Source organism: Orycteropus afer, unplaced genomic scaffold, assembly GCF_000298275.1.
Source record: "Orycteropus afer afer isolate SDZICR_OR568_19922 unplaced genomic scaffold, OryAfe1.0 scaffold00094, whole genome shotgun sequence".
NCBI classification, from domain to species: domain Eukaryota; kingdom Metazoa; phylum Chordata; class Mammalia; order Tubulidentata; family Orycteropodidae; genus Orycteropus; species Orycteropus afer.
Window position 1 is genome coordinate 5,343,957 of NW_006921681.1, and position 14,337 is coordinate 5,358,293.

General features: G+C 47.2%; 1 protein-coding gene across 1 annotated transcript in view; it reads right to left on the minus strand.

Moving 5' to 3' along the window:
• The window catches only part of GPR157 (G protein-coupled receptor 157), a 28,977-nt gene extending 14,689 nt beyond the window's left edge, over positions 1-14,288 (minus strand). Inside the window, exon 1 of the mRNA XM_007942659.2 lies at positions 13,906-14,288. Coding sequence (XP_007940850.1) covers positions 13,906-14,288 — 383 coding nt within the window. The remainder of the gene's footprint in view (positions 1-13,905) is intronic.
• Between the last annotated feature and the right edge of the window lie 49 nt (positions 14,289-14,337).

Genomic DNA, 14,337 nt, shown 5'->3' on the forward strand with positions numbered 1-14,337 from the left:
GTGACAATGAATGCCATGCCATTCCTCTTCAATTTGTTACTCCTGGCATAGTGGATCATAAGGTTATCTGATTCAAAATGGCCCAAACTGGTCCATTTCAGCTCATTAATGCCTAGGATATCGATCTTTATGCATTCCATTTCATTTTTGACAATTTCTAATTTTTCTAGATGTATACTTCGTACATTCCAAGTTGCAATTATTAACGGATGTTCGCAGCTGTTTCTTCCTATTTTGAGTCATGCCACATCAGCTAATGGTGGTCCTAAAAGCTTTACTCCAATCATATCATTAAGGTTGGCTCTTCTCTGAGAAGGCACCACTTCCCCAGTTGTATTTTGAGTGCCTTCCAATCTGAGGGGCTCGTCTTCCAGCACTATCCTGGACAATGTTTGAGGGCTACTCAAGTTTCCCAGTAGTATATCAGACAGTGTTCCCCTGCTATTCATAAGGTTTTCACTGGCCAATACTTTGAGAAGTGGATGGTCCCTTCCTTCTTCCAAGTTTGTCCACCATGGGAGACCCTGCTGGTATTTGAAATACCAGTGGCATAGTCTCCAGTCTCACAGCAACACACACAACATGACAGTATGACAAACTGACGGACGAGTGGTAGAGTAAACATTTAGAGATTTTTAAAAAGAAGAATGTGGGTTTGATTGGTAGAGAGTCATTGTTTGAACTTGAGCACTGATGGCAACCATGTTGGGGCTGGAAGCCAGGTGGGAGGTATTTAAGTGGGAGGTGGTAAGAAGAGCTAGCATCACGAGGTTGATGGGAATGGAGTGGGAGGAATGGTCTAATAATCCCGTAAAGCAGGATTAACCAGACTCATAATTTATAGATATGAAGCAATGCATGCCTATCCAGAAAGAATATATATGTATGCATGTGCGTATGTATGCATGCACATATGTACATGCATACGTATACACATACATACAACACAAGTTTATTATACATATTACTGATATAAAAGATGTAAATAATAGTAAAACACAAAATACCTGACTGTAAATTCCATACAGCCAATTGATTCTTGTTGAACACTTCCGTTGACTTTTGCCAGTCTGTGGTATCTAAAGCCAACCTATGGCACAAGGATTGGGGGAGGTCACTGGGAAGGGAGAGGAGGAGAGTAGGTCAGGGTTGGGGCTGGTAATTGGGGAGTGAAACCAAATATACATGAACTATTGAATATAAAATAAATTCTGCTCTGTAAATTTGCACCCAAAGCAAAATATAAATAAACAAACAAAGTCAACCTGTGGTTGAAATTAGCAATTGAGAGTTGTTGTTGTTTGCCCTCGAGTTGGCCCCGACTCATAGCGACCCCTCCTTGGGTTTCCGAGGCAGTATCACTACGGAAGTAGGATTGCCCAACCTTCCTTCCAAGGAGTGGCTGGTGGGTTTGAACCGCCAGCCTTCTGGTTAGCAGTCAAGTGCCTTAGGCACTATGCTACCAGAGCTCCTTAGCAACTGAGAGTAGTTCTGCCAAATGATTTTTGGTTGTATTTTCATTTACCTTAACAGGAAAGATGAAAGTGAAACAAGGAAGACATAGAACACAAGATGGATGTTGGAACCTCATTGGTTGTCACTGACATGGGGCACATTCTGTGCTGAAACTGTTAATAGTTTCCAAACACTGGAAGAATATGGCCTTAATTAGTTCTGCCCTATGATACTACCTCTTCTCACAACCTCCCACTTACATACTTTTCCACCCAGTTTTCTGTCCCAACATAAATGGCTATCATTCCTGCTTAAGTTCAGAGACATAGCTTAAAAGTAATGCTTTGAAATTTAGTCAGTATTTTTCACACACAGGGAATCCAGCTGCCATTTGCAAGTGACTTCCATTACTTTCTTAAGTCTAGACCAGCAGTCTGGTAAACTATGGCTCTCAGTCCAAACCTGGCCCAAGGTCTGTTTTTTTTTTTTTTTTTTTTTTAATAAAGTTGTATTGGAACATAGCCACATCATTTACATATTATATAGGAGCCTTAGTGGTGCACTGGTTAAGCGCTCTGCTACTAACCTGAAAGGTCAGCAATTCGAACCCACTAGCCACTCTGAGAAAGACGTGGCAGCCTGCTCCCATAAAGATTTGCAGCCTTGGAAACACTATAGAGCAGCTCTACTCTGCTCTACAGTGTCTCTATGAGTTAGAATCAACTCAGTGGCAATGGGTTTGGGCTTGGTTTATGGCTTTTGAAGGAGCCTGGGTGGTGCAAGCAGTTTGCTAAGCTGTTATCCAAAAGGTTGGTGGTTTGAATCCACCTAGCAGCTCTGCAGAAGAAAAGACCTGAAGATCTGCTTTCATAAAGATTAGTCAAGAAACCCCATAGAGTAGTTCTGTTCTGGGACACATGGAGTGTCATGAGTGGGAATCAACCTCTTGCACAGCCAGGTTTTTCCCTTGCAGTATGACTGAGTGGGTTCAAACGACCAACTTACAGGTTAGTGAGAAAAAAAAAAAAAAAAACTGACTGCTGTAGAGTCGATTTGACTCATAGCAACCCCTCCTTCGGTTTCCAAGGTGGTATCTCTATGGAAGTAGATTGCCCAATCTTCCTTCCGAGGAGTGGCTGGTGGGTTTGAACCTCCAGCCTTCTGGTTAGCAGTCAAGTGCCTTAGTCACTATGCCATCAGAGCTCCTTTTAAGTTAATGGTCCAGTGCAAATCATTCATCCCACATAGGGACTTTGGAGGAGTACACTTTGATCCTAAAATCCTCAGGACTGCTGGCAGAAGCTTCCTTGAGGGAGGTCATGTGCAGGGGTTCTGAGAAAGGTGGAGGGGGCAGGGACATGGGCTAAAGCAGGTACCCAGGAGGCCCCTCTTCTCCAGCTTGTGACTCATACTGAGGGGAAAGCCAGCAGGGGCTGCCGATGGAGGAAGTGAGGACACCCACCCCAAGCAGAATCGGAAAGTTAGAAGGGTTGCCCTTTGCTTCTCCTGGAGCTGCCCGGGGCCAGGTTCAGACCTCCAGGATAAAAGTTTTATGTTTGCATAAAACATTGTTTGTGGTGGGGGTGCTCTGGGGCAGGGGATCAAGAATCCTCCCAGAGGCAAAGGGATAAATCAGAAAGCCTCCACCCCAATCCCTCCTGCACCCAGACTGGCAGAGCTGGTGCTAAGGTGCTGGAGTACTGGTAAGCTTAGGGGAACGTAACTGACAAAGAGCCATTCAGCTATCAGGAGCTCCACGCCTCTTGGAACTCACCTTGTTTTGGTATTTAATCCTCCAGAGAACTGAAACTAGAATTACCATGCAGGATTAGTCACTGGTGAGTACACTGGTCTCTGACACTGAATTCCCCAGCATTTGTCCCCATTCTGGGTGGCATTCTGGGTTTACACACCTCTCCACAGCACCAGGTCCCTGGGAGTTTTAAGCTCTGCCCAACTGGGGAACTTCTGTCATATGGCCCCAGAACCTTGCCCACCAGTTAGTGCTGGAGAGAACCTACATGTCACACCCAAATAGGAAAGATTCACTATAAAGCCATCAACTGATTTTCAAAGATCCTTTGCAAGCCTTCCCTGGCCACACTCTGCCACCAGACATCATTGGTTTGAAGGGCTAGACTGGAAAGGCCTTGATTTACTAGGCTGCTCATCATCTGTGCTGGTGCTGGGTTCCTGCACTTTCTCCTTCCCCAAAAAACTCACTCTTACTCCAGATTTTTTGGGGGTTGGCACTTGCTGAGAGGGAAACCAAAGAGGTCTCCCCTGCTTCTGTGCTGGTCTGCGGACTGTGGCCTATTGAAAGCCTTGAACATTAACATAACTCAAAACATGCTTTGCACAAAACCATCCTTCAACAATGTACCAATTGAGAAAAGTCTGGGGAGCAGGACAGGGAAGGACCCAATGGAGATCCAGCTGCAGTCTGTAAGAGCTCACAAGGCCCAGGGCTGCCTGGAGGGTCCTTCCCTGGAACAATGGGCACTCATTGTCAAGTGTGTAGGGCAGAGGGATGGGATGTGGGAGAAGGTCAAGGAGTCAGCCATGGGCCAGGCCACTAGGTCACAGTGTGGCATCAGCTGCAGAAGCAGAGAGGGTGTCCAAAGGACCTTTCAAAGACATGCTCACATTTGGCACCAGCTTCTGTTGCCTGGCTCTGGTGGGCACTGGGGGCCATTCTGTAATTACTCAGAGATGCCCTTCCCACCCAGCTGGGTGTTTGTCCTCAGAAGCAGTGATGGATCAGTGGTAGAATTCTTGTCCTCCATGAGAGAGACCCAGGTCTGATTCCCTAACAGTGCACCTCATGTACAGCCACCACTCACCTGACAGTGAGGACTGCATGTAGCTGTGATGATGAACAGGTTTCAATGGAGCTTCCAGACCAAGATGCACTAAGAAAAAAAGGTCTGATGATCTATTGCTGAAAATCAGTCAGTGAAAACCCTATGGATCATAATGGTCCGATTCACAACAGATCAGGGGCACCTGTATGGGGTCACCACCATAAGCCAGGTCTGACTCAAGAGACAGCCAATACTAGCAGAGAACCGACAGCCATGGGGTACTGTTCTTGCAATGGCTGTATTTGTCCCTCAGTCAGACCCTGCCTGCTCAGGACTATCCAGGATGGCCCAGCTCTGCCCTGTGGCCTTGTCACCAATCCCACAGACACTCTGGTTTTGGTTTCTCAAAAATAAACTCACTGCCATTGAGTCAATTCTGACTCATAGTGCCCCCTCAGCCACCAGCCCCATGGTAAGCCTTTATGGAAGTAGATTGCCCATCTATTGAGCAGCTGGTGGGTTTGAACTAACAACTTTCTGGTTACCAATCAAATGCCTTAGGCACAGTGCCACCAGACCTCCTTGGTTTTGGCTTAGAGACCTACTCATTTGGAATCCATATTTCACCTGTGAGTTCACTGTGTGGGAACTTCCCGCTCCCTGCAGGGCAGGGGTATTTATGCTGAACTTGGGACACCTTTTACTTCCTCCAGAACCCTAAGAGAAGCCTAGGGAGTGGGTTGGCATGTTGGCAAGGGGCACAGGACCATGTCTGTCAGGGATCATGCCACATCCACTCATACCTCCATGCAGGCTGGCTGGGCCAGGACTCTTCTGTCTGACACAGGAGATCACTCCACACCCTTGTCCTTAGTTCCCTCAATGCTCACTGGACATGCAGCCGAAGCCTGGGACAATGGCAGCCCCACAGGTGTGGCCACACAACCCCTACCCTGCTCAGCCATCACTCAAAAGGAGGTCCCCCACCTCAGCAGTGAATGGAAAGTTACATTCCCCAAGAGGCCTGCGTGGTTTCCTAGTTCCTGCTTACCACAAGGGAGATGACCCCACCCACAGCAGCTCCAGCCCCTCCCTTCTCTCAACACTGTCTTGGCTGGGAATTGTAAATAGATAGCCAAGATGCCCATCTAAGGAGTGTAAAAGGTGGGGGTCTACATTGTTGCTGTGTGGCCATCAAGTTGCTTCTGACTCATAGCAAACACACAGGACAGAGTAGAACTGCTCCACAGGGTGCTCCTGGTGTACTCTTCATGGAGGCTGATCAATATGTCTGTATCTTTCTCCAGCCGAACCTCAGGGCAGCTTCAAATCACCAACCTTTCAATTAGCAACGGAGTGCTCACATTGGTGCCACTAGGACTCGTTGGGGATCTGTATTATGTTACTTCAATAGCTACGATGTGGTAGAAAGGGACTTCCTAAATACAACCTCTCCTCATTCATTGAGGTAGGTTAGGTCCCAAAGACCAGGACAATATGTGAAAATGGAGGATGCCCACATCAGATTACAAAATGGAGGATGACCACATCATTACATAACTGCCAAACCACTGAGAATCACGGCCCAGCCAAGTTGACACATAACCTTAACCATCACAGCCAGTGTTACTCTCGCCTCGCACCTCAGCACTCTTCAGTGCCAGGTGTAAGTTGTTAATGCACAAAACAGATTTTTCACTGTGGTCGTAAACATGAAATGTCGGAAAACAAGATAATTGGTAAGTGAGGAGCAGGTGTACACTGTTTTCTCTTGAATATTTTCACACAACCATTGACTCCAACTCATAGTGACCCTATAGGACAGGGGAGAACTGTCCCAACAGGGTTCCCAAGACTAAATCTTTACACAAGTAAACTGCCATATCTTTTTTCCACAGAATAGCTGGTGAGTTCAAACCACTGACCTGGCAGTTATCAGCCAAGTGCTTATCCACTCAGCCACCAGGGCTCTTCCACACAAGCTTCAAAGACAATAAAACCCCCCAAAATTCACTTCCACATGCTGTCAGAATCAACTGGTGCTAAAAACCTTTGGGGGAAAGTTTGAGCAGGTTCTTTTTCCATAAAGACAACAGCCAAGAAAACCCTTTGGGGTGAGTCTACTCTCTCACTTGGGGTGGCTATACATTGAAATCTACTGGACGGCACCTTACAACAACAGGATCTTTATATAGTCTCAAATAGCTCCCAATGAGGTATCTATTCATTACAAAGGGAAAAATAGTAACTTTACAGTGCAGAAACTTGATAGGCATCACCTTAACCAAGTGGTCAAAGTTAACATTACCAGTAATGGAATCTATCAAAGTGCCACTTGACAGATGCACAGAAAGAACAGTACATGCTACTCCTGCCAAGAGTGCACAACCTGAATGCAATCATGCGGAAATGCTGGAACGACCCAAACCCAGGACGTTCCACAAAATAACTGCACCCACCTATATTCTCCAAACTGTCAATGTTACAAAACACAAAGACAAAATTACAAAACTGAAGGCATGAGCTGGGATTATCTTTTGCTAGAAGAAAAATATTGAGATGATGGATTAAATATCAATATATTCCAAAAATTATAGTATTGCTCAGTGTTATTTCCTGCTTTTGGCAAGTGTATGTGATACATCTCTTGGAAAGATACATAGATGTATTTAGGGGTAAGGGGGCATCAAGTCAGCAACTTACTCTCACTTGATTCAGGAAAAGAAAGATAAAGCTAACATGGCAAAATGTTAACATTTTGGAGATATGAAAAATTCAAAATAAATGATTATCAAACTGCATTTCAATTAAAAAAAAAATTACTGTCAAGACCAAGAGAGAAGGTAGAATTACAAAATGGGTACTGAACTTTGAGCCAGTCAACACTGGGTTCTAATCTTGAGCCTCCCACTAAGGTATGTGGCCTTGGACAAATCATGGCTCTTCTTAGAACTAGTCTCTGAGGCAATGAATGGAGGGAAATCACCCTACCCTGTGGTGATCAAATGAGCTAATGAAGGGTTAGTACATTGCAAACCATAGAGCCAGATGAAGCTCATGATGAAATACACCTCCTCCTCCTCACTTACTGACAATCTTTTCATCCAACATTTTGTATTTACAACAACTTTGAAAAAATTCTCAGGTGGTGCCTCTGATGGTCTGGGCCCCATGTGGGACTGCCATCCATGGGCTACCTCAAACTATATACCGGAGGCCCCAGTGGTAACCATGCAAGGGACAGCAGCCAACCAGATGTGGGATGCCTTCTCCCATTCATCCACAACATCTCAGTCCAGCCACAGAGAGCACAGGGCAAAGACAGGACAATATGAGGTTGTGGGCTGGCAGGGGAGGCCAGGTGAGAGCCCAAAGGTGCTGGAGAGGTCAGTCGAGGGGAGGTGAGAAGGGTGGAAGAGAGAAGGGGCCATGCAGGTTGTGGGGCCAGGGCAGATAGAGGATGAGTGGCATCGCTGCCTAGGGTTAGCGGCGGGAGATGGAAACACACAGCCACTGCTACCTCTGTGGGCTCCATGGTGGTGCAAAAGGGGGGCCCATGGCACCACACACATCCAGAGATGGACTTGGGGTACCTGATGGGTAGGGAGTGACCAGGGCAGGGGGGATACTGGCACTGAAGACAGGTCATAGCCCATGACGATCACTCACATAATGCTGATTTCATGTAACAACCTGGTCTTCGGAACCTAACCATGTCCATAAGTGAGGAGTTGTTGTTGTTGTTACTTGCCATCAAGGCAGTATCATTATGGAATTAGATTGCCCAATCTTCTTTCCGAGGAGTGGCTGGTGGGTTTGAACTGCCAGCCTTCTGGTTAGCAGTCAAGTGCCTTAGGCACTATGCTACCAGAGCTCCCAAGTGAGGAGTAGATGTACAAATTTCCTGAGGATAAAATCTAAGCTGCTCTTCTTCTCCAGTGAGGAAAAAAAGGTCGGTTTAAATGGAACCCTTCAAAACTCAGTGCGTTTTAATAGGAAGGGCCCTAAGGAGCTATGGGAACCTGTGCATACACACATCTCCCTCCTCTTTTTACTTGGTTGTATAAAAAAATGGTTGCATGGATGTCTGACCTCCTTTAACTTCATGAGGGAGGAGAATCACCATCAGCAGCTTCAGCCCAAGGCTCATTCCTAGAGGTAGAAGTCCGACATGCTTCCTCTCTCCAACCTTCTTACCAGTTCTGACACCAACCTCCCAGGCACTCTCTATTTCTTGGCAGAGTTCGATAATTTGTTACAATGGCTACAGAGAACTCACAGACAATTCTCATGGATTATGGGGTTTATGAGGGAAGTAACAGGTTACAACTCAGAGGCAGGAAAGATTTAGGATACGGTTCTTCTGTCAGGACAGCTTCTTCTCAGCTGTGCCTGCAGGCAGGCCTCACTCTGGCCTTCAGCCTCTCATCCCTTGGCCCCTCGGCCTGGCCCACCCTCTGCCCTGCTCAGACAAGTGGACAAAGTTCTTTACCTCCACTGATAAGTGCCCAGAGGCACACACTACGTCAGTAAGCCTCCTGCTTGAAGGCACCCAGTTCTCTTGCTCTCTCAGTCCACAAGTGCCGAGACACCATACTATACCAGCAAGCCTGCCTAAAGGCACTCGGCCTTTTCACTCTGTGGGTCAGTGACCCTAGCTCTACCAAGTACCCACAGGCACTTTACTCCGCCAGCAAACTCCCTGCCCAAAGGTGCTCAGCCTTCTTGATCCGTGGGCCAGGAGGCACACTGTGCCATCTCCTACCAGTCTCCTTGTTCTGCTGCCTCTGCTGCCACTACTTCTCAATGTCTCTCTCAATGCTTCCCTCTAGCTCCTTCTCAGTATTACAGCTCTCAGTCGCCTAGATCTAGGAGGTTCCCAGCACAGAGACCCAAGGTCCAAAGGATGTGTTCCAATCCCATCTCTTCTTCTTGGTGGTAGTGGTCCCCTTCATGCTTTAGGATCATTGGCTCTCTTTTAAGCCTAGCAGGACGGCAAAACTGATCAATCCCCTTGTTAGGGTTCCATATACCTTATTTGCATAGTTTCACCCCCACAAGGGTTCTATGCACCTTGTTTGGATGGTCCCACCCCCCACAAAAGTGCCATGCATCTAATTTGCATAGCCCCACCCAATCATTTCAAACCAAACCAAACTCACTACCACTGAGTTGATTCCAACTCACAGCGATCCCCTTTGGGTTTCTGAGGCAGTAAATCTTTACGGAAGTATTGCCTTCTGAGGAGTGGCTGGTGGATGTGAACCACCAACTTTCTGGTTAGCATCAAATGCCTTAGGCACTACACCACCAGAGCTCCTTCCCTAATCATTTAGTGGGAGTTGTAAGACCATGGCTAAAAAGGTCACATAAAAGCAGTCCTTCACACTGCAATTACAATGTTTTACAGATGACTTTTTTCACCTAACATTTTATTGTAGTATTTTAAAAATACAACTAATAGTGTTCACAATTAATATTTAACATTGCTGTTGCTGTTATGTGCCGTGGAGTCGGACCCGACTCATAGTGAGCCCTCCTTGGGTTTCCGAGGCGATATCACTACGGAAGTAGATTGCCCAATCTTCCTTCCAAGGAGTGTCTGGTGGGTTTGAACTGCCAGCCTTCTGGTTAGCAGTCAAGTGCCTTAGGCACTTAGATATATAATATTTCAAGGAAGGGGCTATAACTTACTGTTAGTCTACTGTTGGACATTTGGGTTGTTTTTAAATTCTTAATATTTTAATAAAGCTATCACAAACTCCTTTGTACATACAACTTTGTACATATTTTGGATTATCTCCTTAGACTAGATGCCCAGAAATAGGATTACTGGATCAAGGGTATAAACCAAATACTTTCTCGAAAGATTATCCCAATTTACATTGCCAATAATAATGTAGGAAAACACCAGCTTCACCAGTACTTATTACATTAGTATTCTGCCTAATATTTTTCTTCAAATTTAATGAAGAAATGGCACTTCATTGTTATAACTTGTAGGGTTTTTTTTTTTTAACTATTAATGGGCCTAATCTTTTTCCCCAAGGAGTTCTGGTGGTGCAGTGATTAAGTGGCAGGCTTACCTGGCCCCCAGAGTGAGAAAGCGGAGTGTCCTTGGGCAAGATGCTTGCTGGTGGAGTGGGATGCACCTAGGTGTACCTATCAGCGGAGCTAAAAGAGCTTTGTAACACTTGTCGGAGCAGAGCAGAGGCCAGGCTGAGAGGCCACGGGCCAGAAAAGCATGCCTGAGGGCACAGCAGAGAGGAGACTGTCCTGATTGAAGAACTGTATCCTAAGCGTGATCTTGAATTGCTGCCTGTTACTTCCCTAATAAACCCCACAATCCATGAGAACTGTCTGTGAGTTCTCTGTAGCCATTGCAACAAATTATTGAACTCTGCTAAGAAATAGAGAGTGCCTGGGAGGTTGGTGTCAGAACTGGTAAGAAGGTTGGAGAGAGGAAGCATGTCGGACTTCTACCTCTAGGAATGAGCCTTGGGCTGAAGCTGCTGGTGGTGATTCTCCTCCCTCATGAAGTTAAAGGAGGTCAGACATCCATGCAGCCATTTTTTTTATACAACCAAGTAAAAAGAGGAGGGAGACGTGTGTATGCAGAGGTCTCTTTCATGAAGTCAGAGGAGGGCCGTGGAAGGGACAGCTGGTGTCAGAATTAGTAAAAAAGTTGGAGGGTAGCAGTATGTCTGGCCTTTTAGGAATGAGCCTTGGGCTGCTGATGGTGACTGTTTCCCCCTCATGAGAGTGGAGAAGGTCAGAAGATGCCAACTCCATGTCGTTTTTGTACAAACCAACAGGTTGGTGATTCAAATCCACCCAGAAGTGCGTGGTAATGTGTTTCCTAAAGCTCACAGTCTTGAAAACCACACAGAGAAGTTCGTTGTTATGAGTCGGAATTGACTCAACAGACAACTAACAACTACTGGTCAATAAATAAACTTGTTCTACAGGATTTACCCTATACCCTTTGACTAGTAAAGTCTAACCAAGTATGAACTCATGCAGTGGGTCTGAGGGAGAAAGACCTAGTGATCTGATCTCACAGAGACTGTCACTATTGTTTTTAGGTGCCGTCAAGTTGGTTTCAACTCACAGTGACCCTATGTACAGAATGAAACACTGCCCGGTCTTGCACCATTCTCACAACCATTGTTATGTTTGAGCCCACTGTGTTGATCCAACTCACTGATGGTCTTCTCCTTTTTCACTGACTCTCTACTTTACCAAGCATGATATCCTTCTCCAGGGACTGGTCCCCCTGATAACATGTCCAAAGTAAGTAAGACAAAGTCTCACCATCCTCGCTCCTAAGGAGCATAATGGCTGTATTTCTTCCAATAGATGTGTTTGTTCTCTGGTAGTCCATGGTATATTCAATATTCTTTCCCAACACCATAGCTTAAAAGCATCAATTCTTCTGTCTTCCTTATTCATTGTCCAGCTTTCACATGCATAGGAGGTGACTAAAAATACCATGGCTTGAGTCAGGTGCATCTCAGTCCTCAAATGACATATTTGCTTTTTTAATACTTTAAAGAGGTCTTTCGCAGCAGATTTGCCCAATGCAATATGTTGATTTCTTGACTGCTGTTTTCATGAGTGTTGACTGGATTCACGTAAAGTGAAATCCTTGACCTGTAAAGATTAGTCTACAAAACCCTATGGGGCGGCTACTCTGTCAAATGGGCTCACTAGGAGTCAAAAATTGGCTTGAAGGCACCTAGCAACATAACAGCAGCAGAGTCTGAGTACTAACTTCTGACAGAGAACTCCAAGGATAAATTGTCAAACTCACTCTCTAGCTTGGATACAGGTAATTTTCTTTTTTCTTAAGCCGTTGGGTGGATCACATTCAACAGACAGGATGAACAATTCTTTTTATGTCCAGAAAGGGATACAGAGTTTCCTAGGAGGCCTTTCCTAAGCAGAGCAGAAAACATCCTGAGAGTCCCTGAGAAGTGAACAGAACTACTGAACTACTGACTCAGGTTTCTTAGGAAATCTGTCATTTCTACAAATAATTATGCCAGGTTCTCCTGATCATCTGAAAAGCATATTGTAGGAAAGGAGAGTGAAGAGGTTCTTGGCAAAGAAAGGTCAAGTCTGGACTCCTCCAGCACATGGGCATGAAGCTGTGCACACAGGTGTATCTGCTACCCATACCCAGCAGCCCTGCCAAGGAGGAGTCTTTGAAGCAGCTCCTAGTTGTGTGGGATGCTCCAAGGAGGGGAAAGGTAGCCCTGTTTCTGCTGACCCCTGCAGCATTTGCAGCACTGCTAGAATCACAAAACTGTCATCCTGACTTCAACAGCAGAGAAGCAGGTCACTTGGTTTCCCACGGATCAGCTGGCCCCCATTCAACGGCTCCAAGAGCTGGGGTCAAATGACTCTTTTGAGCTTGTGACCTCATCATTGTGACACCCAGGTGACCTGTCTCTACCCAAGTGCTGACTGTCCTTTCAGTCCTTTGGAAAGTACTCAAGGTTTTTAATAGAAGGGACCTATAATTAGGACAGTAGTCAGGGCTCTTAACTGGGGGAAATGAGTCCTAAGATTCCTGCCTGTTCCTCACATACACCAGGAGATTCTGGCATCTTGAAAGCTGGCATCTTTTCTTTTCTTTTTTAAATTAGTATTTAAAAAACCATGTATATAAAACATTTGCCAAATCCACATTTTTCAGGTATACAATTTAGAGATTCAATTACATTAATCACGTTGCGCAATCATCACCCATGATCATTCCCAGATTTTGTATCTTAAGGCCTCCAACCTTTTCCCCTGGGTGAGGGTTCCCTGATCAGGTGCTTCACCTGCCCTGCAGGGCAGGGCCAAGCCCGGGTTTTCCCTCCTCTGGGAGAAACTCTAGGCAGATTGCAGCCCTCTTCTAAGCAGGCCTCCGCCACTCGTCTTAGAGTAGTTCTGAACTCTAGAAAGCCAAGATCACCAAGAACAGAAATACAAAGAGGCCTAAAGTCTAGAGGTGAACAAAGAAAAATGAAGAAGAAAAACAGAGAGAAAGACAGAGACAGAGAGAGTCTCTTGTACATTTCATAGCTTAGGCACTACATTTTGCTGCCCTGGGAGTGGCTGAACGCGCCACACCCACCGTGTGTGGCTAGAGAGGTGGCATCGGATTGGGAGCAGCCTGGCTCTGCGTCCTGGGGCACCCACCTACTCAACTCTCAGCCTGGGGACAAGCGCGTCTCTCTCTCATTAGGCAAAAGAGATAATTGGCGTTCAGTGAAGCAGAGGCAAGAGGGCACAGAGTGTCCTCATTAACTCCTCGGGGCAGCCTCTGCGCGCAAGCACTGCCCCCTCACCTAGCATGGGGCTGAGCTGAGCGGTCACCTCGCTCTGGGAAGTTGAAGGCTGGAGCAGGAAGAGAGGGGTGCCCTCTGCGGCGACGCTCGCGGCATACGCTGCAATGAGCAGCTCCTTCAGGGCTGTCCTCTGGGCACGGAGCAGTCACTGCTCCAGGGCATCCAATCCCGGCTAGGCCACCTTTGGCTCCGGGGAGGTGTGGCCGCCGGCGGGGGGCGCTTTCTACAAGAGAGGTCCGGCGGGGTCCAGGCGGGGCTGCACCAGAGCGGGGGCCTAGAGGGGAAGCAGCGCCGCCGCCACCCACCTGACGACGTGGAAGGTCCAGAGCAGGCGGCCGGACCGGGGCCCCTGTGCGCTGCGCACGATGCTGAGGTACAGGTAGAGAGCGATGGCCACGGTCCAGAAGAAGGAGCTGGTGTTGGCGAAGGTGGAGAGCGCGCCCTGCAGCACGCAGTCCCACGAGGACCCCGAGAAGTCCTTCAGCACTCCGTAGAAGTAGGAGACGGCCGAGAGCAGGTCGGCCAGCGACAGGAAGAGCAGCAGGCGCCGCGCCTGGCTGCGCAGGTCTGGCCACAGAGCGTGCGTGGCCACCAGCAGGCCCGAGCCGAGCGCGGAAAGCGCGCACGACAGCAGCACCACTGCGCGCTCCGACGGCACCAGCACTGTGGGCGGCACTGGCGGTGGCATTGCCGGGGGCTGGGGGGAAACCCCGAGCGGGAAGGGGCCGTAGCGCCGA